This window comes from Serpula lacrymans (genome assembly GCF_000218685.1).
Source record: "Serpula lacrymans var. lacrymans S7.9 unplaced genomic scaffold SERLAscaffold_9, whole genome shotgun sequence".
NCBI lineage: Eukaryota > Fungi > Basidiomycota > Agaricomycetes > Boletales > Serpulaceae > Serpula > Serpula lacrymans.
The window spans coordinates 1726289-1753863 of record NW_006763298.1 but is presented as its reverse complement, the minus strand read 5'-3'; the positions used below and the strand labels follow the sequence as shown (position 1 = coordinate 1753863).

The 27575-nt window shown below is 46.1% G+C and overlaps 9 protein-coding genes across 9 annotated transcripts; 6 read left to right on the top strand and 3 right to left on the bottom strand.

The window, feature by feature from the left end:
- Positions 1-287: 287 nt before the first annotated feature.
- SERLADRAFT_472111 (uncharacterized protein) lies at positions 288-1640 on the top strand (the record flags this gene model as incomplete). Its single annotated transcript, XM_007320415.1, has 5 exons — positions 288-574; positions 627-800; positions 849-1007; positions 1066-1242; positions 1311-1640. The coding sequence occupies 3 exons, from the start codon at positions 864-866 to the stop codon at positions 1449-1451; spliced, it is 462 nt and encodes a 153-aa protein (XP_007320477.1).
- A 568-nt stretch (positions 1641-2208) lies between these two features.
- SERLADRAFT_472109 (uncharacterized protein) lies at positions 2209-4457 on the top strand (the record flags this gene model as incomplete). The annotated part of the gene is made up of 8 exons (XM_007320414.1): positions 2209-2364; positions 2419-2659; positions 2746-2999; positions 3054-3261; positions 3327-3396; positions 3464-3651; positions 3720-3922; positions 4031-4457. 8 exons carry the CDS (start codon positions 2234-2236, stop codon positions 4131-4133), a joined length of 1398 nt encoding a protein of 465 aa, XP_007320476.1.
- A 173-nt stretch (positions 4458-4630) lies between these two features.
- Positions 4631-5976, bottom strand: SERLADRAFT_409623 (uncharacterized protein; the record flags this gene model as incomplete). The annotated part of the gene is made up of 4 exons (XM_007320413.1): positions 4631-4740; positions 4797-5112; positions 5173-5440; positions 5681-5976. 4 exons carry the CDS (start codon positions 5974-5976, stop codon positions 4631-4633), a joined length of 990 nt encoding a protein of 329 aa, XP_007320475.1.
- A 1289-nt stretch (positions 5977-7265) lies between these two features.
- On the top strand, positions 7266-9185 carry SERLADRAFT_439979 (uncharacterized protein; the record flags this gene model as incomplete). Its single annotated transcript, XM_007320412.1, has 11 exons — positions 7266-7387; positions 7449-7637; positions 7709-7860; positions 7914-8029; positions 8074-8191; positions 8238-8251; positions 8305-8494; positions 8550-8606; positions 8667-8691; positions 8748-9014; positions 9083-9185. 11 exons carry the CDS (start codon positions 7266-7268, stop codon positions 9183-9185), a joined length of 1353 nt encoding a protein of 450 aa, XP_007320474.1.
- A 5421-nt stretch (positions 9186-14606) lies between these two features.
- SERLADRAFT_340122 (uncharacterized protein) lies at positions 14607-14849 on the bottom strand (the record flags this gene model as incomplete). Its single annotated transcript, XM_007320411.1, has 1 exon — positions 14607-14849. A coding segment is annotated over one exon (243 nt), but the record flags the coding sequence as incomplete, so codon positions are not given.
- Positions 14850-15920: 1071 nt separating this feature from the next.
- On the bottom strand, positions 15921-16220 carry SERLADRAFT_439975 (uncharacterized protein; the record flags this gene model as incomplete). Its single annotated transcript, XM_007320410.1, has 1 exon — positions 15921-16220. One exon carries the CDS (start codon positions 16218-16220, stop codon positions 15921-15923), a length of 300 nt encoding a protein of 99 aa, XP_007320472.1.
- A 2801-nt stretch (positions 16221-19021) lies between these two features.
- Positions 19022-19728, top strand: SERLADRAFT_362463 (uncharacterized protein; the record flags this gene model as incomplete). Its single annotated transcript, XM_007320409.1, has 3 exons — positions 19022-19132; positions 19189-19447; positions 19516-19728. One exon carries the CDS (start codon positions 19193-19195, stop codon positions 19391-19393), a length of 201 nt encoding a protein of 66 aa, XP_007320471.1.
- A 404-nt stretch (positions 19729-20132) lies between these two features.
- SERLADRAFT_362462 (uncharacterized protein) lies at positions 20133-21483 on the top strand (the record flags this gene model as incomplete). Its single annotated transcript, XM_007320408.1, has 2 exons — positions 20133-20685; positions 20744-21483. The coding sequence occupies 2 exons, from the start codon at positions 20133-20135 to the stop codon at positions 21481-21483; spliced, it is 1293 nt and encodes a 430-aa protein (XP_007320470.1).
- Positions 21484-25971: 4488 nt separating this feature from the next.
- SERLADRAFT_472103 (uncharacterized protein) lies at positions 25972-26453 on the top strand (the record flags this gene model as incomplete). Its single annotated transcript, XM_007320407.1, has 2 exons — positions 25972-26362; positions 26390-26453. Coding segments are annotated over 2 exons (453 nt in total), but the record flags the coding sequence as incomplete, so codon positions are not given.
- Positions 26454-27575: the final 1122 nt, after the last annotated feature.

The window sequence follows — 27575 nt, the reverse complement described above, 5'->3', positions numbered from 1 at the left end:
TCTATTGAGACCAACTGCAGTGTTTCCCACCTGTGTAACAGTATTAACACAATGCAACATCCAATTTCCCTTCTATGCAAATTCTATTATGTTGTATTAATGTGATGGTTGTATCTCCTGAATGCGCTTGAGGATGAGAAGAAGTACTCAAGGTGCCACCACTCAGTTCATTCGAATCAAGCCCTCCTTGAATGGTTTAATAGCAAATACGTCAAGAGGCATCCTGTTCTATACTCCTAAAAAGAGCACGCATGTTTTTTGTTTGATGCTTTGTGTCGTAGCTCAACTTCAAAGTTAGAACAATCGGGATCCTATTCACCATTTGGCTGCACGAGCAAGCTAGAAGCAACTTGGAGAAGACGGGCATAAACGGGAAGATATTGACTGTGGTCTCTGAGAATGAGTCGAGCCTGATGGCGTGACATCCATTAAGTGACTTCAGCTTATTTAGAAGAAACTTTGAGTCAGCTTGGTCGGTCTCGATGCGAACGCAGGTTTGATGGCGAAACAGGCGTAGGTTGATCTCCACGGCTATAGTTGACCGACAATGTCAGCTTATGAACATTAGCTTGAGGTGTGTTATGTATATGTTGTCCGCTGAGTGATGCATTACACTAACTTTTTAGCAACCGGTCCTCAACGCGGTCAGCTATTATGCATATATTATGACGAGCACGGCGTTCGAAGACCGCACTAACTTGAGGAACAACATGTACACCCATCACGGCGACTACTGTCCTATCCTTGCATGACACACTGACACTGCCCCTCTCCAACTGCTATATAACAAAATATATATGGTGTGTTTTCCTTTAACCCTGCCTTCAAACTCACTGACCTTCAGTTAGACGGGATATTGAACCATGATCCTACCTTCCCTCTCCACTCTCCTGTTCTCTCTCGCTGCTTTATCTACGGCTGTATCATCTGTCAGTGCTGTAGAATGTGCTGAAGCTAGTCGTTTTGGACGACTGGAGGTCGTCCCATCCACGGTTGCCCCAGGCCAAGTGAAAAGACTTATTCTAGCCAGAGACTGACGAGGCTAATACATCTCATCCCTAACAGGCATTCGACGTTCATGCCAACCTCACCTGCGCCATTTACTTCGAAATCATCCCAACGTACCTCGATTACTATGTCGAGGTCTTAACCGACAACAATGGGCACGAACCATCCATTTATCTCGGGCGTCGCGACTACACTTACAATCCACTCTCGCCGGTTGACACCTTTACTACTAGTGTAAGTTCCCCCAAGTCCCTCCCGATTTTGTAGTTGCGAGTGCAATGGTTTATATTCTACTTTTGCAGCTCCCATACGGCTACTATTTCAATGGCTCCCAGTACTCTGTGGTCTTGGATATGATCTACCCCATCAATGGTACAGATGGAAGCACGGTCAACATTGTTGGGGGTACCCAAGCACTTCTCAACGTCACGCTCTCCTCTTAAACCCTGGGTTTTGTTCGTGTTATGTCTCTGGTGGTTGCAGTCGAATGAATAGGATGATATTATATTGTTGTCCTGTTTTATGGTCGATAGATACTGGTACATTTGATCTTAGTGCTGGTATTACTTCTTGTTATTATAAGAGATGGTTCAATGAACCATCTGTTTGTGAGATTAAATTTACTACAACGGCTCACTCACTATAGCTGCAAGTCACTCAAGCCATCAGTCTCAATATTAGCTATGAGTCAACGAGCGGCTACGAAGAATTGATCAACAAAAGCCGGGATGCAATCGGAAAAGATGGGGCGATGGTCGAATAACCTTACTCATGAGATCCATTCTCGCAAAAAGGACCGTCGACCTATGATATTTTACAGATAGGTAGGCGCAGAGACCTCGGTGTTGAATGGTCAACTGTCGTTGATGGAGACCAAATGAAAGTTAGAGTGGAGTAACAGAGTTGTCCTGGATAGCGATAGTCATACCGTGACTTGAATTTTCACATACCGTTGGAAGAGAGAAACAAGGTCTGACACGATGGAACGTAATGCCAGTGATATGTTGAAGTTTTCGACTCGGAGGTGACTATTAGCTGCTCTTGCACTTCAGAGGTGCGACGTTGCGTGAACGTGAGGACCTAGACACAACTAAGAGTGATTTTTATGAGCGATCTGGACTATTGGCACGTGCACGACAAGACGGATACAAACTCAGCGGCACTGATGTGGCTGTGGAGTCCCCACTCGCCACGTTCGCTGTTTCTTTTCTTGCTTTCTGCAACGATGGACGTCCTGCACACCCAGCTCGCGGCGTTACAGCACCAGCTGGATTTCGTAGCAACAAAACCAATTGACTGGAAGTTCTACGTGCAAGCATTCTCATGGGGGGTTACTCTTTTTGAGTCCTACCTTTTGTGCGTCTCTTTATATTCTGTTCTCATCCTCTAGCGAACTCATTCCATTGAAAGGCTCCGCCAGTATCCCCTCTACTCTAAGACAGAACCACCTACTGTCCTTGCTGGCCACTTTAGCCCTGATGCATTCGAGAAATCACAAAAGTATGGAAAAGACAAGGCAAAATTCTCGCTTTTCGCTGGTCTCTTCAAACAATGTCTCGATTCTGCGATGATCCAATTTGGCTTTTACAACTGGGCATGGGACGTTGCCCGTCAGGTCCTTGCGTCATTCGGTTATGGAACGGAATATGAGGTACGTTCGTGGCATTTGCGTCTCCTTCACGTCGTCCACTTTGTCGTCTAATTGCACGCTCCTCATACAAACTACAAACTACAAAGATCACCCAATCAATCGCATTTTCCTGCGTGCTTTTCTTCGCCTCCTCAATACCCACCTTACCTCTTTCCATCTATCAAACTTTTGTCCTCGAAGAAAAACACGGCTTCAACAAAACTACTCCCACCCTCTTTGTTACAGATCTACTAAAGGGATGGGGAATCGGCTTCGTCATCGGCACTCCTTTCCTTGGAGCTTTCCTTTACGTGTTCAAGTGGGCAGGGGACCGATTTGTGCCGTGGCTTATGGCGTTCTTGTACGTCTTTTCTTGTCGTACGTGCTAACAAACGGTAACCAACACCTTCGATAGATTATGCTTCCAGCTCTCCATGGTCGTCGTCTACCCCACAGTCATCCAGCCGCTCTTCAACAAATTATCCCCTCTCGAAGATGGCGATCTCCGCACTCGCATCGAAGCACTCGCCACTAAGCTTAAGTTCCCTCTCAAGCACCTTTACGAGATCGACGGTTCAAAACGCAGCTCGCATAGCAATGCGTATTTCTTCGGTTTACCTTGGGTATGTCATGACATGTTTCTCCGTTTACCGGGAGTTGTACTTATACGTGCATATGTGCCGGATAGAGCAAACACATCGTCATCTTCGACACTCTCATCAAAGAAAGCAAAGCTGAAGAAGTAGAAGCTGTCCTGGGTCAGTTGTCCTGTGGTTTTCCGCGTGTTATATATCAAACTCACTATAATGCCGTCTCTCCTCACAGCCCACGAACTTGGTCATTGGTATTACCTCCACCCGACCAAACTCCTCTGCATTTCCCAGGTCCATATTTTCACCATCCTTGCCCTCTTCCCTGCTTTCCTTCATGCGCCTCAGCTCCTTCGCTCCTTCGACTTCTCCAAGGAGGTGTCCGCGCACCCCCCTACTATCGTCGCATTTTTACTCTTCCAGGTCCGTATCATGTCATGTGTGTTATCCGAGAGGTGCAGCTTATTGAAACATTCCTTTTACCAATTCAGATGATCCTCACACCTCTCGAGTCCCTTGTCTCTATCGGCCTCAACGCTATCAGCCGCCACTTTGAATGGCAAGCTGACCGCTTCGCGTGTGAGCTCCAAGAGAAACTTGGTAGCGCTGAGATGCATGATATGGGTGACCGCCTCGGTCGCGCGCTCATCACGCTGCACGTCAAAAATCTGTCCACTGTTTGGGTTGATTGGCTGTAAGTGTCGTCGTTTACTTCTTATTCTAATGTCACCCTGTTTTGGGCGTATCGTCACGCGAAAGATGTTGATAAATGAGCTGACGATGATATGATATCTTTGTATAGTTACTCGGCATACCACCATTCGCACCCCACCCTCACTGAGCGGTTGAAAGCTCTCGACGCATTCAGCGCGAAGCGTGCAAGCGCCGAGAAGAAAACTACGTAAATATGATTTGTGTGTGTGCTGGGGTTTAATGGGGAATGTTGAATTGTTTGTTACTCGCTGTATTCTCGCCCAAGTGTTCAGATGAGGAGAGACGGATGTGTGGGGGAGTAGAAGAATGACGGACTGGTAAGTAGTGTGGAAACAAGGCTTTAAAAAGAATATCGTACACCAAGGTATACCCTATAGTTGCCCAATACCTCTTGTGATTGCAATCCACCCAAGTGCTTTTGGAGCTAGCGATTGAGGCACGATGGCATATATTTCAAAATTTTATGCAATTCCTTGTATCCTGACTCAATATGATTCATTATTCTATCGATTTGATATGGTCTTTCGAATCAGTCATCAGACTAACCACGACGTGTTAGTGATTGCACATCATAGAATAGGAATATGTCGCGGTTTCCTTCTCCAGCTTGAATCACAGTATGGAACGTATAGTCTGTTTACCGTCGTCAGATACCCTTTTCACGGGACCAGTTATCGATTGAGTAGCACTAAGCATTCTGCTCTTCGGCAGCTTGTACAGTGCGCCGCCTAGCTGACCATTCGCGGGCCCTGGCACGTCTTGCTTCTTTCAGCGTCTCGTCTGAAGGTGGCTCAGGCTCTGCGGTGGGAGGGTGGTCGGTAAACGGTTCGGGATATACCTTGTATCAAAATTACCTTGACTTGGTTCCAGATTCGACCCAGCAGCGTCTGAATGGCCTTCACTCTCGTCATCGCTATCACCATATGCAGCAAGACCTCCGAGGCTAACATTACCAGAGGTATTTTTCTCTTGTTCCTTTTTTTCTTCAATCTCAACTCTCACCTTTCCTTTCAGCGTGCGCCATGCACGAGACCACCTCCCTCTCAAGAAAGCAAATCGCTTATCTCCACCATAATTCGCCAGTATTCTGATCTCAAGCTGGGCGGGATTGAGCGAAGATAAGATATGCTGAGCAGTCTTGTGCATGACGGTTACTTGTGCATCGTCCGGCTACATTGTATTGTGAAACATTTTGCGATCATTTCATGAGATAGTAAGCTTGAAACTCACCTCCTCATCACTCCCTCCCCACGTGTCGGCGTCCTCTTCCTCTTCTGGCCCTTCCTCTTCACGCAGAGCCCGTAATCGCTCTTCTCTGCTTTGATCTATGAGGCGTCTGCGCTTTTCTCGTCGATAATCCTCTGCTTCATCGGGGGAGAAAAAGAATGTGTCTTCCGTGTCTGATGGGAGATCCGACCAACCGCTAGGAGAATGTGATCGTACTTGGGCGGATAGGCTGGGCTCGGGAAGATCGTCAAGTAAAAGCCGAGCGTCGTATCTGTAGATAAGTTAAGTAAGGACGGTGGTATCCACGAGTCAAGAAACATCGAGAAAAGATATTTGCCACGTATATATTGATTGATAAGTCTGGATAGCCAGACGGCTTGGGTACATAACTGATAAGAGGGGAAAATGCGACGCAAGAGCGTGCGCGAGTCCTCATTGAATACCAGGGATTCGTTGTTATGATTTGCTGGGTGTATGCGGACTATTTATTCGATTTGAAATGTCCACGTACCTATCCACCCAGATGGACTCTCGCTGATCTTCATCGCGCTCGATATCTGAAGGTGACTGTTCCCTCCTGAAGTATGTTGGATCGTCATGCGCACCCCACTTGATCAGAGCGCTTCCGACATGCCCTGGGCCAACCTCGAGAGAAAGAGCAGCAAGACGAGCCTGTGGTCCTCGTACGACATCTCCTTCGTGGGCCTGGATGATCAAGGCGGGGTCAGGGACTACATCCTTATCATGGGAGGGTGGCTCGTAGTAAGTTCTTTGGTGGTCTCTGTTTTTTCGTTTCCGGGACGACATGAACGCTCATAAACAGCTATTGTGACCTGGATTGTGACTATGGACTGTCGTCAAACGTGGTATAGTTCCAGATAGCAAATAAAGTTGTTATTCCTGAGTTTCTGGATAAGCGTCGGGGATAAAGACCATGTCCTAAGAAAACAGAGTGTGAGTTCCATGATTTCAGTCCCAGCGGCACTCACAAACTTTGATTCACAAACATTATTACTAAGTTAACACACGCCAAAAACGGAAAACTTTACTTTTATATACTTTCAAGTTACTCCAGCACTTACGTTCAAAACAACACCCTGACTGGCTATATCGCAAGCAAACAGCGCTAGCAAGATGTAATCCCAATCCCACGCGAATGCTCTACTCACCCAGCTCACATCGAGCCAGTTTGCTACAATTCTTAATTCAGAACTCATTTGGGTATCACTTGGCTCAAGCTGGTGTTTGTACGGATCGCTCAAAACTCAGAGCTCCGAGCCTAAATAGAGGATGTGAGTGGAAAGCGGCCTAAAATTTCCCCATAGCTGTATCGAAGACGTACAGATCCGCATATCAGATCGACAAAGGACGAAAATGGCTCCTTCATTGTTCACAGATAGCTGACTGGCATCATGACTCTACCATTATAAGCAAAGGAAGCTTCGGTGAGTCTTACGAGGCACCACCGTTGTCTATAGAGGATCCCGTTAGCGTCTCTCATGTCAATGCCATGCTACACGGACAATGCATTTTCAATAGGTGTTGCGGCTTTGAATACATCAGGAAAGCAGCAATCAAGATTTGGGACCTCATGCATATAAGGCCGCCGCATACCCACAGTTTCGGAAAACATTGTAAAGACCGCACAACTTTTCAGATAACACCGGAAGCTGACAGTGCGCTAACTTAATGACGAGCTCAGCTGACCTCTCTGCTTATCTTGAGGTTACAAGTTCACACTTTAGGTCATAAGTATATATATATGCCCTTCACTCGGTTTGTAAAGGTGTGACTCTCCCGGATCCTCAGTCAAGCACTCATGGTTGAGCTACAGAGTATCTAATCTGTTACCCTTGCCTTATCGCTCGCTGTTTTGTTTGGTATTGCAAGACATGTGGTGCGAAAGGCTTCACAGAAGGGCCGCCTGCCATATCCTCCCGGTCCTCCACCGCTGCCTTTACTGGGAAACGCCCTTGAAGTTGTAAACACTGACACGCCATGGATTACTTATAAGAAGTGGGGAGACACCCATGGTATTAATCTCAATTATATTGCTGTGTCCATACACGGGCTGATTCATGTTTGAAGGTGAAATCATGTATTGTCGTCTTCTTAGCCAGGAAGTTATCGTTATCAATTCAGAGAAAGTAGCAAGAGATCTCTTGGATAAGCGTTCGTCCAACTATTCGGACCGGCCATTCCTCATTACCACAGACATGTTTGTTTTTTACACCTACATATATCTGAATCAATTATAACGAGCAGGTTTTCCTGCACAGATTTGGTTGGACGTTCAATTTCGGGTTTTTGCGCTATGGTTCCACATGGAGACAACACAGACGATTACTCCAGGAAAAACTGAGGCCAGCTGCTGCACTTTCTTACCGCCCCACCCAATTGCATAAAACACACCAACTTCTTCTTGATATATTCGAAATGCCCGACGAGTTTGCACACCACATACAAACGTAAGCATTTCACACTCACTAGATAATCAGATTCTACTTATCTTATATGTTTTATGGTGCCTGGATCCCAGGATGGCTACCTCGGCCATCATGTCAATTGTGTACGGCTATGAAACAGAGCGTTGGCATGATACACTTGTTGCAACCATCGAACATGCCCTTGTGCAAGGTGTTCAAGTTGCGTCACTCGAAACATCGGCTATTCTTTCTGCTTTTCCCTTTCGTGAGTTCTCCTAACGATCATTTACGGAATCTGATGTCAAAAAAATATTCTAGTCCTTTATCTTCCTTCGTGGTTTCCTGGCGCAGGTATCAAGCGGAGGGCACATGAGTGTTATGAGATGTTTGCTGAAATGGTTGAGAAGCCGTTTCAATATACGAAGGCACTTGTGGTATGATCCTGATCTCTCACTCTATTTATCTGAGAAGGCCACAGGATTCCGGAAATGCTTCGGCTTGCATTGTCACTGATTTGCTGGTTCGAGTCAAGGATGAAGAGAATTATGATGAGCTAGAGAAAGTCATCAAAAGTGTTGCTTCCACTTCAGTTGCTGGTGAGAGTAAAATGTTAGTTTCTTGCTGTGACTAACATGCCTTTAGGAGCAGCAGAGACTGTTGGTAATCCCAAGCTTGCTTTGCTCCATGTCTTTAACAGCATAACCAACAGACAACATCTACCCTTCTGAATTTTGTACTTGCTATGGTGCTGTTCCCACATGTTCAAGAACGGGCTCATGCCGAGATAGAATCCATTGTGGGAAATGATAGGCTGCCTAATTTCAATGATCGTGACGCCTTGCCCTATGTGGAAGCCGTGCTTCGCGAGTCGCATAGATGGTATCCCGTCCTGCCATTGGGTGAGTATTGTTGTAATTTTGGAAAATGAAATAACTTAATAAAGCTTGTTGTAAGGTATTGCACACGCTGCAGTAGATGATGATATCTATGAGGAATTATACATACCAAAAGGTGCAGTATTCCATTTGTGACCAATCATTAATAGACTTATCTCAGATCGTTCATTTGTAGGAGCGACAGTGGTTCCAAATGTGTGGTTAGTTGCACCCTATACCTCTCTAATATCCTCGCTCAGTGAATGTCGCTTTATAGGGCAATGTCACGAAATGAGGCCAAGTACCCCAATGCCTCAGAATTCGTACCGGAGCGCTTTTTTAAGTCTGATGGCAAGCTCAATGACGACGCCATTTCTTATGTTTTTGGATTCGGCCGACGTGTTTGCGCTGGCCAACACGTAGCTAATGCAGCAGTATGGATAGCCATAGTCTCCTTGCTGGCTGTATTCAAATTTACCAAGGCGACTGACAATCAAGGGAAGGAGATCACTATTGAGCCACAATGGACACCTGGTTTAGCTATGTGAGCTCTTGCTGCATACATCGCACATACATCGCACTCATTAAAAACTGCCGTTGTTTTATCGTCAGTCGTCCGCGCGCGTTTCCGTGTCGCATTGAGCCACGGTTGCCAGGCATGACTATCGCAAAACTGAATCAAATGATCAGTCTTCTGGCTTGCTATCAAGTCTAAACTGTGGTGTTTCGTTCAATTCCCTCAGTTTTCTCTCCAAGTCGTATATGTGTATTATACAACAATTAGTGTATTTCAGGAAAATCGGGAATGAACTTATCAGGCATGATGCAATGTGACGGACCATCACACCACTGTGAGACCTATACCGAGTGATGATAACTGATAAAAGTAGTAAAATAAGAATTTCACCTGAGACCAGCACCCTTGGCAGCACTTTCAAGAGGCTCCCAGGTCTTATAGATGGGGTTTCTACGTTAGTAATAACCCATCTGAAAGACCAAGGCTCCCAGAGCATCTGTATGTCTAATTCTAGGTCAGATGTCAATTTATGCATAATTGCAAACATACTGTGAGATCTCTCAGATATATCCTGCTGACCATGGTGTCCAATCAATCAAGCCTGTTGATGCTTGGGAACAATTTCCATCACTACAGCAAGCCTCCATGAGCTAATTCTCCCCCAGAAATCGGAAAACAAACATATGTTTATATGTCAAAAAAACATAACATTGGATTTTACAATTTCTTCCTAATGTGAATTGATCCTATATTCAACGAGAATAGTAGTTAGTATGTTAGCTCCACATGCTTTACATAAATTAGCCTGAGAAATAGCAAGTAGGGCAGTAAATAGATTTGTTTTGGAATAGGGGTTATATCTAATAAAACTAAGTGAAACTCAGCCGCTGCCCGAGAGGCTATAGAAACGACTGAGGTATTCCTATACTAAACCCCCTACTACTTATAGTCGGAGGTGCCACTCGCTACAGTATAATGACTCCTAGGAGTACAATTGTGCTCTTAGGAGAACAATGGTTACTCCATGGAGTGGTGGCTATGCTCCATGGAGAACAATGGCTGCTTCGGCAGAGACCGGGTTTATCCAGTTTTGTCACTCCCACTCGAGTGCAACTGTAGTCCCATAGCTTTAGAGAATTTCTAGTGTTTTTCATGAGTGAGGGGTTTAGTGAGAATGTCTGCAACCATATCTCCTGTAGGACCATATCTGATTACTGCCTCTCCCTTTGATACTAAGTCATCTCGGATAAAATGATATTTCCGTTGAATGTGTTTTGTGCGAGAATGGAACTGTGGATCTCGTGTAAGAATGATAGCTGCTTGATTGTCACAGTGCAATGTTGTAGGTCTATTTTGAGCATGTCCAATTTCTTCAAAAAATGTCCGAAGCCATGCAAGGTGTTGTCCAGCATTGCTCAATCCAATGTACTCTGACTCCTTGGAGGATAAAGCTACCATGCTTTGTCTTTTGCTTGTCCAGGAGATTGCTCCTCGGATGGTGATAAAGACAAACCCTGATGTTGATCAAGACGTGTCTGGGTCTCCAGACCAATCTGCATCTGAATATCCATAGAAATCCATGTCCATGGAGACATCTGTGCCATCATATTGTAGTTCTATGTCCCTGGTTGCTTTCAGATATCGGAGGACACATTTTGCAGCTTCCCAGTGATGGCTCCTTGGAGCTGAGCTATGCCTGCTTAGTGTTCCAACAATGTAGGCAATGTCTGGGCGGGTTCCAAGCATGGCATACATGAGGGAGCCTACAATTGAGAGGTATGACACTTGACGCCCTTCAATATGCATCTCGTTGTCATGCACCAAAGTTGATTGGTAGCATGGACAGGTGTCAATAATGAAGCGAATATTCAAAAGACTCGCCTTTGCGCCACACAGGCACAGTGCCACGTGGAATAGTAATTAATATTGCCCTTTTCGAACTTGTGGCTGATCAGCACCACCTCTATTAGGCAATCCAGTCACGCTCACCTTTGCTTTTCCATCCGGTACTTTCTGTGTTTCGGCATTTTGGCAAATTTTCATGTCGCCACTGGCTACACATTGCATTGCGCCCTCGCTTTTGTCGTTTCCCTTACTCCCCTTCCTTTGCCTAGCCCCACCATGGGCCCCTTCCTCTCCTTTTTATTCTCACCTGACGGTCGTTTCTGGATCCCCATTCTAATCCACTTTTCCGTCACCTCCACCCTCCTCCTCCTCATTTTATTTGCACCCCCACCATTTCTGATGTCACCACTTCCTATCCGCTTCCGTCACCGATCCGTTGACTACCATGTGCCACTGCTGATATCAGCAAAGCCCCGGCGGCCGGTTCAAATAGGGCAACAGGTCCATCTTTATGACGTCGATCTACCATCATATACTATCAAAACATCGGTCGCTCGTCTTGCCTGGTTGGAGCGTGGGTGGGTAATTTTTGAGCTGGAGAAGGTTCATCCCCTTGCGTCGCCCATGTTCATCGCTGTCCCATTCACTTGGGTACACTTATCTTTTGTCCATCGTCTTCGCTACAGCTACACCTACCACACGCTGCCTGGGACTCACTTGTTCCAAATTGGAACTACTCCTCTCCCTCCCTCGTTTGATCAGGTGGTCCAACACAACCAGTCCATTGGTAAGGCCATGGAACTGTCGGATTTGGACTAGGTGGTGGACCAGTGGCTCCAGTTTCTTTTTCTTCAGCAGAACATTCATTTACAGTGCGATTATTTTTGATTTTTGAATGATTTTTATGGACACATATTTTTTTAGAATGCCTGACTGACAATAAAGGAACTGTGTTGATACTGATAGTGTTTTGCCTTGCCCTTTTTTTACTGCATCTTCCCATGACATCATGATTTTCCTGCTCTCTTTTTGCTATTGGACTTTACTTTATGGCTGTACAAACCTGTGACATTACTCACAGCATTCATTGTTCTATCTCTTTCTTTTCCTTTTTTTGACAATCTTATCCTGTACTACCTACGCAGGATTCGTCAGCATACATTCCTTCCTTCATGTTCTTTCTCATTCTTTTTTGCACAGCTATACTGTGCATAGCCTACTTTTCTTTTACTATATAAACCCCTGTATTTTACCTTGTAAAAAAAAGAACAAGTAATCCAATCCAGACTTCTTCTCTACTCTCAAGTTCACTACTCTACTACTTGTGATCCAGTGTGGTCACAACACTTCCCACTTCTACCACTGTTAACTGCTGTCATCGTCACTCGTCACTTTTTGAAAGTCATTGTCATCCCCTTCGATTAGAGTCCTTCTGAGCACTACAGTTTGTGCGTCAGGAGCCTGCTATCACTGGGAACCTTGTCATATTGTCGTTCTCAAACCTACCTTGTGCTACGATTAGCAAGGTAGTGCTCGTCTATACTCGTCACAAAGCCCCTATCCTTCTATAAAATCAACTATCCCTCCTCCTCAAAACCCACACTCATACACCTCTGGGTTTTACTTTGAAGGATCTTTATACGTACCACCCCACGAACAACCAGACCACTCCACTGTTCTAGAAGGCAAAGCCCATAAACAAGTTCCGTGGAATCTGGGAGGATTGTGTGTTAGTTTGTTTTGTGTGTGGTTTACTAACTGCAGTTCTCATCATCGACATCGTGTTGCACAATATCTTCCCCTGGAGCATTTGCAAGGAGTTTTGATCCATGGGCCATTGGTGTCCATACTGGTTTGCAGTTCTTCATTCCAGTACGCTCCAGGACTGTGTCAATGTATTGGCTTTGCAATAGGGATATTGTTTGTTTGAACGATCATGTTGGATTTCTATTCCAAGGATGTATTTTGCTTCTCCAAGGTCCCGCATTTTGAATATGGATTCGAGTTTGGCTTTTGTGATATCCATGAATTTTCGGGATGAAGCTCCTAGGAGGAGGTCATCTACATAGACACCAACAAAGCATATTTGTTTGTTGTCCTGGAATACATAGAGACATGTTTCTGCATTTAGTCTTGTGAAACCAAGCTCCTATAGCTTGTGATCAAAAGTTTTGTTCCATGTATGACCAGCTTGTTTTAACCCGTAGATGGATTTCTTCAATCTCCAGCAGTATCCAGGTTGGATAGGAACACCCCCTGGAGGAAGCATGTACAGTTCTTTTTCAAGTTCTCCATTGAGATAAGCTGTGGATACGTCCATTTGATCAAGTTCTAGGTTGTACTTTGCTGCCAGGGCTAGAATAATTCGGATTGACTCTAAGTTTGCAACCAGAGCAAAAACCTCCTGGTAATCAATCCCCTACTTTTGAGTAAAACCTTGTGCAACAATCCGGAGTTTGTATCTCTCAATGTTTCCGTTTTGATCAAACTTGATCCAGAACACAGGTTTTGATGTGATGGGTTTTACTCCCTTCGGAAGTGGAACAGTGTCATATACTGCATTAGTATTGAGACTTAGGAGTTCCTCCTCCAAGGCAGACTTCCATAATTCTCCATCCGGACGTGACAAGGCTTCCTTTAGTGTCCTTGGAAGGTCTGTGTTAGATGGACCGGTACTTGCTATTCCAGCAAAGAATATCTCCTCTGTATCAGATGTTTCTTCATGAACCTCAGGAGTGTTAGGTTTCTCCATGGAGTTGTCATGCTGGTCTTTTCGAGACTGTTCCTCATCTAGAGTCCTTTGATAATCTCAGTTTTTGTCTGCAGGACGGGTCTGGCGACTGCTTCTGCGTACTCCTAGGACTTCAGCAGGCATGACTGCTCTTTTAGGAACTTGTGCAGGTACTCCAGGGAGTAGACGCATTTGTGTATTTATTGCCCCATTCACTCCTGAAGGTGTTGAATCACTCCTCGGAGGCGTTGGATGACTCCTTGGAGGTGTTGGATGACTCCTCGGAGGTGTTGTATGCCTTCCAGAAGCTGATCCAATGGACAGGCTGTCTAGCTGTATTCGGACACTTTCCACATCAGTTGGCTGTATGTTGAGGGGCTGTCCTCCCACTGACTGTAATGTTAGAATATACTCTGACATACCAATACTCCATAGGATAATACCTCTGATTTGTAAGCCAATCCAGTATGCAGCAGCTATTCTGTGTAAGACGTCCGTGGTTGCATGTCATGTTTAAAATCCTACATTGTATAACCTTGGCCATATAGCTCAATTGGTAGAGCAGCTGGCATGTATCCAGAAGGTTCCAGGTTCAATCCCTGGTCTGGTCAATATCCAATTTTATCATGTAACTCTACTTTGGCTTTCTGTTCTGAAGATGGCCAGTGTTCAGGTCTTGGTTGTAGAGACTGTTGTGGAGGGTGTCTTAGCTGATCAGGTGCTCCCACTGCTCTCGGAACGTCTCCACGGAGGTATTGCCCCACTGCTCTCGGAACATCTTCATGCTGATATGGTTCCATTTGCAATTCATTTGGATCTCGGATCCAAGGGTCAGGATCATCCTCCTCCAATGTTTTTTGGTCTGGATAGTGAGCATTCTCTGGAATAAGTCCCTCCCACTGATCTGTGCTAGTGTCTGTGTTCCAGGGAGCAGTGTCATCCTTTTGTACCTTTCCGGATTCATTGAATATGACATGCCAACTGGAAAACACAGTCCGTTTTTCAGTGTCTAGGAGTTTGTAGGCTTGCTTTCTATGTGTGTAGCCAATCATTATGGCTTTGCGCCCCTTGGAGTAAAACTTCCCTTGCCTTTTGTCTTTCGGAATCAAGGCATATGCTTGGCATCCAAAAGGGCAAAACAAAGTTGGATCAACTCTCCTTTTAAACAGTATTTCATATGGGGTCTTTCCATGTAGTCCTGATGCTGGGCTGCGTGCTGTGATATATGCAGCTATTTGCATGGCATCTACCCAAAATGACTTTGGAAGCTTGGAATCATGGAGCATAGTGGTTGCTAATGTAGCCAATGTCTGATTCATGCGTTCTGCAATGCCATTTTGTTCCGGAGTATCCGCAGCTGTAGTTTCTTGGATGACACCATCTCCTCGGAGTTGATTTTTGAATGCATTGCCAGTATATTCTCCTCCCCCATTGCTCCGGAGGAATTCTGTGTATAGTGGAGTGAAGTTTTTTTCTCCCAAATGAGTCCGGAAGAATGTTTGGACATCTTCTTTCCATTGCTTGTATTGTTCCAGTGCTTCACTTTTATGTTTTAGGAAATATATCCATGGAAATTTGGAGAAATCATCTACAATGATAATCCAGTACCAAAAACCCTCCCTGGAAGTTGGTTTGATTGGTCCTCCAACATCTGTGTGCACAATTTGTATGGGGCGCTTGGCTCGGTTTCCTCCAGTGGACTTGAAAGGTAATTTCTTCATTTTTCCTAAAGCACAAGGTTCACAAAACTCCGGGGTTCCGGTAAGGGTGTCTATGTCCTGGAGCTGTCCTTTTGTAACCATTCGTTGCAAGTGGTCCATTCCAATGTGTCCCATTCTCCTGTGCAATAAATTTACATCTACTGCTGCAAAAGCTGACTCCGGGTTGATTTCAGGTTTTGCTTGGATGTGATAAAGTCCTCGCTTGTGTAACGCAGTGAGGGTAAGTTCCTCCTTTTTCCGAACTTCACAAGCATTTGACCCTGCTGGAAAAAGTGTTGATAACCCCGTTTTGGACAATTTGTGGACAGAGACGAGTGCTAAAGTAAAGTTTGGCACAAGTAAGACATTTGACAGTGCAATATTGTAGTCCTTTTTGCCAATGGTTGCTTGTAGGATTACTGTTCCAATTCCAATAGCATTTACAGAGGATTCATCCCCAAAACTGATTGTCCTCGGAGGATGCAGAACATGGTATGTTCCTGGCTCAAACCAGGAGCGGTGAGGGACCATGTGGGATGTTGCTCCAGAGTCAATAATAATTGTTGTTTTGGTCTTATCGGGTTCCGACACAAGGTAAGCTTGAATGCATTTAGCAAGGGGCTTGGAAATATGTACATGTTCCAATGCAATATGACTTTATTCCTCCTTGGAGTCAGATCCAGATGATTGCTCCGCTGTATTTGCCTTTTCCTTCTCTTTTCCTTTATCCTTGTGTCTTTCTTTTTCCTTCTTCCTTTGACCTTTTTCAGCTGACTGAAGTGTTCGACACTCTGAGGTGTTGTGTGATTTGGCTTTGTGGAAGTTACACCATTTCTTCTCGGATTTGAGTGCTGATTCGGAACCTCCAGGGGCCTTCCCTGACTGTCGTGCAATTTCTGCAGTAATCCGGATCTCAACTGCATCAAAGGGAAGTTTAATTTCTTCAATCGTTGTCATGCACCAAAGTTGATTGGTAGCATGGACAGGTGTCAATAATGAAGCGAATATTCAAAAGACTTGCCTTTGCGCCACACAGGCACAGTGCCATGTGGAATAGTAATTAATATTGCCTTTTTCGAACTTGTGGCTGATCAGCATCACGTCTATTAGGCAATCCAGTCATGCTCACCTTTGCTTTTCCATCCGGTACTTTCTGTGTTTCGGCATTTTGGCAAATTTTCATGTCGCCACTGGCTACACATTGCATTGCGCCCTCGCTTTTGTCGTTTCCCTTACTCCCCTTCCTTTGCCTAGCCCCACCATGGGCCCCTTCCTCTCCTTTTTATTCTCACCTGACGGTCGTTTCTGGATCCCCATTCTAATCCACTTTTCCGTCACCTCCACCCTCCTCCTCCTCATTTTATTTGCACCCCCACCATTTTTGATGTCACCACTTCCTATCCGCTTCCGTCGCCAATCCGTTGACTACCACGTGCCACTGCTGATATCAGCAAAGCCCCGGCAGCCGGTCCAAATAGGGCAACAGGTCCATCTTCATGACGTCGATCTGCCATCATATACTATCAAAACATCGGTCGCTCGTCTTGCCTGGTTGGAGCGTGGGTGGGTAGTTTCTGAGCTGGAGAAGGTTCAACCCCTTGCGTCGCCCATGTTCACCGCTGTCCCATTCACTTGGGTACACTTATCTTTTGTCCATCGTCTTCGCTACAGCTACACCTACCACACGCTGCCTGGGACTCACTTGTTCCAAATTGGAACTACTCCTCTCCCTCCCTCGTTTGATCAGGTGGTCAAACACAACCAGTCCATTGGTAAGGCCATGGAACTGTCGGATTTGGACTAGGTGGTGGACCGGTGGCTCCAGTTTCTTTTTCTTCAGCAGAACATTCATATACAGTGCAATTATTTTTGATTTTTGAATCATTTTTATGGACACATATTTTTTAGAATGCCTGACTGACAATAAAGGAACTGTGTTGATACTGATAGTGTTTTGCCTTGCCTTTTTTTACTGCATCTTCCCATGACATCATGATTTTCCTGCTTTCTTTTTGCTATTGGACTTTACTTTATGGCTATACAAACCTGTGACATTACTCACAGCATTCATTGTTCTATCTCTTTCTTTTCCTTTTTTTGACAATCTTATCCTGTACTACCTATGCAGGATTCGTCAGCATACATTCCTTCCTTCATGTTCTTTCTCATTCTTTTTGCACAGCTATACTGTGCATAGCCTACTTTTCTTTTACTATATAAACCCCTGTATTTTACCTTGTAAAAAAAACAAGAACTCCAATCCAGACTTCTTCTCTAATTTCAAGCTCACTACTCTGCTGCTTGTGATCCAGTGTGGTCACAACACTTCCCACTTCTACCACTGTCAACTGCTGTCATCGTCACTTCCCACTTTTGAAGTCATTGTTATCCCTTTCGATTAGAGTCCTTCTGAGCACTACAGTTTGTGCGTCAGGAGCCTGCTATCACTGGGAACCTCGTCACCTCGTCATCCTCGTCGTTCTCGAACCTACCTTGTGCTACCATTAGCAAGGTAGTGCTCATCTATACTCGTCACTAAGCACCTATCTTCTATAAATTCAACCATCCCTCCTCCTCAAAACCCACACTCATACACCTCTGGGTTTTACTTTGAAGGACCCTTATACATACCACCCCACGAACAACCAGAGCACCCACTGTTCTAGGAGGCAAAGCTCATAAACAAGTTCCGTGGAATCTGGGAGGATTGTGTGTTAGTTTGTTTTTTGTGTGGTTTTCTAACACCAGTTCTCATCATCGACATTGTGTTGATTACTGATGACTAAAATATTTGCCATTCAGGAGTGCATGGGAGAGATTGGAGAAGAGCGAAAGCCATGAGTTTGGTATCAACTCCTAGTTTCATTCCGGAGAGGTGTGAATCAATTGTCCGGATTTTCGCAATGTGGTCCTGGATAGGTGATGTCCCATCCCAGGACAATTTGGTGAGTTGCTGGAATGAATAGAAGGCCGAGGCAATGTTCGACGTTTGATGGAGTGAGACAAGTTTATCAAATAACTCCTTGGAGATGGTGAGGTCTCCAGTCCTCATTAGGAGGGCATCAGAGATGTGGTCCTGGATGATTCCATGTGCCTTCTCATCCTTAAGTATCCAGGTGATCTCAGGATCCTCCGAGGAGGTAGGTTTTCCTGGTGAGGGCTTAAGCTCCTCTCCAGTAACAACCCGGAGAACTTTTTCCCGACGTAGCTTTGAGATGATCCAGAGTTTCCATATCTGAAAATTGTTGGGTCCAGTGAGAACTGGACATGCGGACGTATCGTGTGCTGTGGTCATGGTTCCGAGGTTGCCGTTTCAAATGAGAATTATTTTCTGCGTAGCTTTTACGCACCAGGGCTCATAACCTAATAAAACTAGGTGAAACTCAGCCGCTGCCCGAGAGGCTATAGAAACGACTGAGGTATTCCTATACTAAACCCCCTACTACTTATAGTCGGAGGTGCTACTCGCTACAGTATAATGACTCCTAGGAGTACAATTGTGCTCCTAGGAGAACAATGGTTACTCCATGGAGTGGTGGCTATGCTCCATGGAGAACAATGGCTGCTTCAGCAGAGACCGGGTTTATCCGGTTTTGTCACAATGATCGTTGTGCCTTGCCCTATGTGGAAGCTGTGCTTCGCGAGTCGCACAGATGGCATCCTGTCTTTCCAATGGGTGAGTATTGCTGTAGCTGGAAACTGAAAATACTTAATAAAACTTGTTGTAAGGTGTTGCACACGCTGTAGTAGATGATGATATCTATGAGGGATTTCACATACCAAAAGGTCCAGCATCCCATCTGTGACGTGTGAAAAAAGGTTTGTCTAATATACTTATTTGAAGGAGCGACAGTGATTCCAAATGTATGGTTAGTTGTGCCCTATACCTCACTATTATCCTCGCTCAGTGAACGTCGCTTCGCAGGGCAATGTCACGAAACGAGGCGCAGTACCCGAATGCCTCAGAATTTGTACCAGAACGCTTTTTTAAACCTGATGGCAAGCTCAACGTCGACGCCACTTCATATATTTTTGGATTCGGCCGACGTGTTTGTGCTGGCCAACACGTAGCTAATGCAGCCGTCTGGATAGCCATAGTCTCCTGTGTTCAAATTTACCAAAGCAACTGATAATCAAGGGAATGAGATCAATATCGAGCCACAATGGACACCTGGAGCAGCGATGTGAGTCCTTGCTGCATACATTGCGCGTACATTGCGCTCATTAAAGACTGTCGTTGTTTTGTCGTCAGTCGTCCGCGCGCGTTTCCGTGTCGCATTGAGCCACGGTTGCAAGGCATGACCATCGCAAAACTGAATGAAATGATCAGTCTTCTTGCTTGATATCAAATCTAATTTGTGGTGTTTCGTTCAATTCTCATTTTCTCTCTCAAAGACGCATGTATATTATACAACAATTAGTGTCTCATAAAGCACGCTGGCCAACTAAATACTCTTTGGTCTTTGTGGAGTTGGCTTACTATCCGCTCGTCCAATACCGCAATCGTATCCGAATCGTTGAACATATACTCCGTAATCCCTAGTGGGCTGGCGCTGTGAGTACAGCAGGTATGTATCACAGGGGAGGAAAGTTTGAGGACCACCGCAGTGATAGTGATATCGGACTTTGCCGGGCCAGCGCTCATCATGCAGTGCTCATCACTCACACTCCTTTCATTCTTATAATCAAACATCATATTTGTGAACCCCATCGCTATCATTTTGGAGCATCAACACCTCAATAATTTCGAACATGGCTTCAAATGACTCTGAATCTGCACTCTGCGAGGTCCTTGAAGACTGGAGAGAGGCAAAGACAGCTGAAATTTATGGTATGGCACATCTCAGAGATCACGGACCAGGTTCTTCTATGCCTCTCGCCGTCCTGGACCGCATCGTCGATGGTGCGCAGCACTACAGCATCAGATCTGTCGACGAGCTGAAGAAAGAAACGGGATGGAGCGACGCGGATAGGTTTGGCACTGAGATCGTCACATTAATACAACAATACGTGCCTTGGCTTGATCAACCCCGACCTCAGCCCCTTGCGTCTATCTCTCCACGCTCCCAATCGCAGCCTGGATCTCTCCTCGTCCTATCTTCTGCGGATGTCAGTGCTATCTCTTCGCAGCTTTTCCCGCCCGATCTTGATTCACTTATGACTTCCGTCTTCGCCCGTCTCTCCTCTCGTTCCTCGTTCCAAGCACCCCATAGATCCGCACTGTCGCTCCCAAACCACACGGCCCTATTCATGCCCTCCACCGCCCTTGGCATTGGTACTGCCATAAAAGCAGTCTCGGTCCCCTCTTCCCCCACAGATATTCGCGGCCTTCCTGCTTCGACGCTCGTGATCGACGATGACACAGGTGCGGTGAAGGCGATCGTGAATGCGAGAAGCCTCACCGCCACAAGGAACGCTGCAGGTGAGCTTTATCTACTTTGCTTACTAAATGGTCAACAAACGCGTCCATTCGTCTCCAGGCTCTGTCCTCGCTTCGCGCCTGCTCCTCTCAAAGACACCCACCACCCTCGTCGCATTTGGCGCAGGAAAACAGATCGAAGCTCATGTCGACCTCCACCTCCGCGCCTTTCCCTCTCTAAACACCATCACTCTCGTCAACAGATCCGTCAATGACCGCGTCCTCGCACTCCTCAACATCCTCCATGCGCGTCACCCCCTAATCACTTTCAATGTCCTCGCTTCCACGCCCACTCCCGCCGATAACCCGGATTCTAACGTGAGCACCAACTCGGGCGACCACCTCGACCTTGAATCGCTCGTCCGCGCTGCTCACATTATCTGCACCGCTACACCGTCCACATCACCTCTCTTCCCCTCCTCCTGGGTCTCGCCCGGCACGCACCTGAATCTCGTCGGTAGCTTCAAGCCAACGATGCGCGAGATCGACGACGCCTTGGTGAAGAGGGCGGGCGTGGTCGTTGTAGATTCACGCGAGGCGTGTTTGGTGGAGGCGGGCGAGCTCATAGGCGCTGGGCTTGGGGAGGAGAGTATGGTAGAAATTGGTGAGATCGTGGCGATAAATGTAGGAGATGGGGAGGCAGAAAAGCTGAAGAAATGTGTGGATGTAAGGAGCAAAGGCGACGTGACGATCTTCAAGTCTGTAGGCGTGGGTCTGCAGGATGTGGCAATCGCGTGTCTTGTGGTGAAGCGGGCAGAGGAGATGGGCGTTGGCGTGCACGTGGAGGCGTATGATGCGTGATCGACACGTGATGGGGCGATCAGTGATCGGACGATCGAGATATGTCAAGACCGGGACAACAAATGGACCCATGGCTTTTGTACGATAAGGGATAATTATCTTACGTTGGGCGTCATCTTATCGCTATCTGGAAATATTCCCACAATTTCTCTTCTGCAAGTCGTGTCTGTCTGCTCTTCGTCCCATCCAGAGACCATCGTCAGCAACATTCATCTTTCCAGGACTCAAACACCCAGTCGATATCGATCAGAGGAGTGACCTGGGACATTTGTAAAGCCGTATATACATATTATTCCATGGTGAGAACAATACGGCGCTCAGGGTGATATGTTGATAGACGCTGGGTTGCACTGGGTCCTGCAGCGCGTCTACAGACACTTTCGTTCTTTCCATCCCTTAATGAAGCAAAAGCAAAAGCTTTGAGTTGTAGTGTCCTCCACAGGGATTCTTCTTCATATTCTCAATGTCGGATCTTGATGTCAATGCCAAGGTCAAGGAGTCGCTGGCACGGTCTCGAGATATGGATGCTCGCTACGGCACATTTAATGAAGTTCACGGTCACGGTGTACAAGTCAATAACAAGTTTCAAGGCGGGCACACGACCATTAAGCAGTATTTCAACCAGTCAAACAGTATGCCTCTTGGTTCTCACTTCTTTCGGATCTCACATATTCCCATATACAGCTCCAGAAAGGCAAGCACTCGCAGATTGGCTATCTCCTCTCAATTTCCGTCAAACGCAGAACAACGTCTATGGTAGTAGACGAGAGTCGACTGGAAAGTGGGTACTCGAAGACGAAAAATTCAAAAAGTGGCGAAGTGAAAAGGAAGAAATCCTGTGGTGCCCTGGGAGTCGTAAGTATTTATCATCGTCATCAGGGTTTATATCTCTGACTTTGAGCCCGAAAGCCGGTGTTGGGAAAACGGTCCTTGCGTAAGCGCTTCGACAAACGCCTGAAACCCACTTTAAAAATCATTTGTGCTCTATAGATCATATATCATCAATCATCTTATTGAGCATCACAAAAACCACGATGTCCAAGTCCCCGTTCTATTCATTTATTGCAACTACAAGGAACAAGCGGAACAAACAGTCTCCAATCTCATAGCGGGCCTGCTTAAACAACTTGTTCAAGATTTTCCACTTACATTCCAACGCGTCCAGGAGCGACATCGATCTGATCAAGAGCAAAAACTCACTCCAGCCCTACGCAAAATTCACAATGCGCTAAAAGATGAAATAAATACATTTTCTCGCGTCTTCATTGTCGTTGACGCTTTGGACGAGGTTGCAAATTATAATGGCAGTCAATTTGAGCTGCTCAGCAAGCTCAGATCTTTGGGAAGCAATCTCCTGGTAACTTCACGCTATATAAAGTCGATTGCGAACACCATTGACAACGACCACCGCATGTACATTCATGCTCAACAGGATGACATGCGCAAGTATATTGAAGGCTGCATCCTTCCAGGCATACCATTACATGTAGTGGTCTCTGGAGACCCCACTTTGAGAGAAGAAATCATTCTATGTGTCATAAAGTACGCAGGAGGGATGTAAGTGGTTTATAGGTACCTTTCCTGACAAGCCCAAATTAATTTACATTTCAAGGTTTCTCCTCTGTCGTCTATTCATGGTATCGTTGGCACTCAAGGCTACTCGTGGAGATGTTCGGATTGCCCTCAAGGATTTACCGAAGGGTGTCAAAAGTGCTTACAAGGAAACGGTGGACCGAATCTGTGGACTAGACAAGGGTCTTCAGAAAATCGCTTTGAATGCCATCATGTTGGTCACTTATGCTCTCCGACCTTTGACTGTCAAGGAGCTTCAATATGCTCTAGCTTTATTGACTAAAGGGCTGGAAATCAGCGACGACGATGTCGTGGATGAAGCAATCATAGTAGATGCCTGTAGTGGTTTACTTTTGGTCGATGCACAACGCGTATTTCGTTTTTTTCGTAAGTAGCATGACTTTTTAAGTTCATATAAAAGCTGTACTAATTGATTACTTTTTACAAGACTACACTACCCAAGAATATTTCGTCGGATACACAGGGTGGCTTTCCCCAGACCCCCATGCGGAACTTACAACCGTTTGCCTAAACGTTATCTCAGCTTTGTTGTCAAAAAATCCTCGCACCCATGGCTGGAGTGAGACTTTAATTCGCTATGCTGCACAACATTGGGGGTATCATGCTTGCGGACCCGTCGAGAAGAACAACGTAATGATACGTGATTTTCTTCATTCCAAGGAGAAAGTTGATATAGCTCTGAAATACTTGAGCGATGACTCTTCCAAGTTCGATGGCGGTTCCACCCTACATTTATGCGCAAATTTTGGTCTGGCACGAACTATCGTTGATCAATTGGACGACGGCAATATTGCGGACAGGCGAGATGTCATGAATGTCAACTCGTGCACAAAACGGGGCATGACACCTCTGTTGCTTGCTGCTGCAAAGGGACACGTAGAGGTCGTTAAGTTGCTGCTGGCGAGGCCTGAAGTGGACGTTAACTCGATAGACGAGTTTGGTCGGACCTCCCTCACATTCGCCACTCAAAACGAGCATATAGAGGTCTTCAAACAGTTGTTGGAGAGGCATGATATCGACGTCAATTCGGCAGATAAAAACAAATGGACTCCTCTCATGTATGCAGCTGAAAAAGGGTATACTGAAGCCGTGAAAAGTCTGTTGGCCTGGCCTTACTCAGATCGAGTTCAAAGGAGTAACACGTCACTCCTAATCGCAGTTCACCATGGGCATGGAGAGATTGTTAGTCTCTTGTTGACGAGAAATGATGTGGACGTTAATCTGAAACACGGGGGTGGTCAGACCTTGCTCTCAGCCGCAGCTTTCATGGGAAGGGTCGAGGTCGTGAAGCAATTGTTGGAAACAAGGCATGGCGTGGATATCGACACGAAAGATGATGGTGGTCGGACATCACTATCACTTGCAGCTTCAGCAGGTCATATTGAGGTCGTAAAGCAGCTCTTAAAGATGCGAGAGGTGGACATCAACATGAAAGATACCCATGGGAGGACTCCACTCATGGGCGCAACTCGGGGTGGACACAACGAGGTTGTAAAGTTGTTGTTAGCAAAACACGGTATAAATGTCAACTCGGAAACAAAAGCTAGCCGGACGACTCCACTCATGTCTGCAGCTTCAATGGGACATATCGAGGTCGTGAAACATCTGCTAGCGATGTGTGATGTGGATATCAACTTGCAAGATAGGGATGGTTGGACCACGCTCATGTTTGCAGCCAAGGGTGGACATAAAAGCATGGTTGAGCTGTTGCTGGCAAGGCACGACATCAAAGTCAACTTGGTGAATAAAGACGGCCAGACGCCATTCTCGCTCGCGGCTTCAAAAAGACATATTGACGTTGTGAAGACGTTATTGGCCAGGCCCGATGTGGATATCAATGCAAAGGACAGCAATCGTTGGACTCCGCTCATGTGGGCAGCTCAAGACGGGTACAAAGAAGTTATTGAGCTGTTACTGGCGAGGCATGATGTAGACGTCAACTTGGTAACCAAATCTGGCCTGACAGCACTCTCACTCGCAGCTTCTAGAGGGCATGTAAAGGCTGTGGAGATGTTGTTGGCCAGCCACAATGTAGATGTCGATGCAAAAGACGATCGTGGTTGGACCCCACTCATGGGCGCGGCTCGAGATGGACACAAAGAGGTTGTGAAGCTGTTGTTAATGAGGCTGGATGTAGATGTGAACTCGGTTACCAAGGCTAGGCAGATGACACCTCTCATGTCTGCGGCCTCTATGGGACATGTTGATGTCGTAAAACTCCTGATAGCAAAGCAGGATGTCAAGCTCAACTCAAAAGATAGGGACGGTCGAACCCCACTCATAATTGCAGTTCAAGATGGGCATAAGGCCATCGTGGAGTTGCTGTTGGCTAAGGATGATGTAGATGTCAACTCGGTAACCATATCTGGGCAGACAGCGCTCGCGTTTGCAGCTTCAAAGGGACACACCGAGGTCGCAAAGAAGTTGCTAGCGAGGCACAATGTCGATATCAATACAAAAGACAACAATGGTTGGACCCCGCTTTTGTGCGCAGCTCAAGATGGGCACAAAGGAATTATTGAACTGTTGTTGGAGAGACAAGATGTAGATGTCAACTTCGCAAATAAAGCTGGCCAAACACCACTCTTGCTCGCAGCTTCTAGGGGACATATCAAGGCCGTGGAGATGTTGTTGGCCAGGCACCATGCAGATATCAATGCAAAAGATGGTCGTGGTTGGACCCCACTCATGGGCGCAGCTCGAGATGGACACAAAGAGGTTGTCAAGCTGTTGTTGATGAGGCGAGATGTAGATGTCAACTCCGTAACCAAAGCTGGGCAAATGACGCCCCTCATGTCTGCGACCTCTATGGGACATGTTGATGTCGCGAAACTCTTGATCGCAAGGCAGGATGTCGATATCAACTCGAAAGATAGGGAAGGTCAAAACCCACTCATGATTGCAATTCGGGATGGGCATAAGGACATCGTGGAGTTGCTGGTGGCTAGGGATGATGTAGATGTTAACTCGGCAACCAAATCCGGACATACGGCATTCTCGTCTGCAGCTTCAAAGGGAAACATCGAGGTCATGGAGATGTTATTAGCGAAGCCCGACATCGATATCAATACAAAAGACAACGCTGGCTGGACCCCACTCATGTGCGCTGCTCGAGACGGGCACAAGGAGGTTGTCAAGCTGTTGTTGGAGAGACAAGATGTAGATGTCAATATGGCAAATAAAGCTGGCCAAACGCCATTCTCGCTCGCGTCTTCAATGAAGCATCTTAGCATTGTGAAAGCATTGTTAGCGAGGTATGATATGGATATCAACGCAAAAGACAACGATCGTTGGACCCCGCTCATGTGTGCAGCTCGCGATGGACGCAAAGAGATTGTTCAGCTGCTGTTGACGAGGCAAGATATAGATGTTAGCTTAGTAACCAAATCTGGCCGGTCACCACTCTCGCTCGCGGCTTCAATGGGACATGTTGATGTTGCCAAGGCATTGTTAGTGAGGAATAATGTGGATATCAACAAAAAAGACGACCATGGTTGGACCCCGCTCATGTGCGCAGCTCGAGATGGACGCAAAGAGGTTGTCAAGTTGCTGTTGGCGTGGCGTGGCATAGATGTCAACTCGGTGACCAACGGTGGGCAGACGACACCTCTCATGTCCGCGGCCTCATTGGGACATGTTGAGGTTGTGAAACTTATTATAAAAAGGCATGATGTCAATATCAACTCGAAAGATAGGGATGGTCGGAACGCGCTCATGCTTGCAATCCAAGAGGGGCATACAAATATCGTTGACCTGTTGTTGACGACCAGGGATGATGTAGATGTCAACTCAGTGACCAAATCTGGGAAGACAGCACTCTCATCCGCAGCTTTAAAGGGAAATGCGGAGGCCGTTAAACTGCTATTGGCGAATCATGACGTGCAAGTCAACTTAGCAGATAATAGTGGTCGGACGCCGCTTTCCTTCGCAGCAGAAACGGGTCACTTGAATATTGTGAAATTAATACTGGAAAAGCGCGGCGTGGATACCACCTTGAAGGACATAAATGGTCGGACAGCTCTCTCCTTCTCCATGGCAAAGGGTCATTCAGAGATCTCCAAACTATTGTCGGCATGATGTAACATATCTAATTATTGGGCCTTGGTAAGATGTTACATGCATATAAATCAGGTATTCAAGCTAACTCGCATCTTTCTTGGCAGCGGTTTTCAGATATTGATAACTCGCTTTTATTCGATACAAAGCACCATGCTTGATTCTATATCACGGCTGTGGCTTATAACGACTCGATTTCATCCACTATCACTCCTTCCAGCCTGTCACCTCTTGCTTCTCCTTTCCGGCCCGCTTTGAAGCTTGTTCCCTATACGCCCCCCTCCCCCCCCATACTATTGGTCTTAAGAACGGATCCATATTTACCCAGTACTTAGGGGTTAGGGGTGAATGACAATGCAGTGTGAACCAGAGGGCCAGAGTACAGTGTTTGGTTTCATGATTGTCTGATGTGAAATTGGGTGTAGCAATGAGTGCTTGCGAGC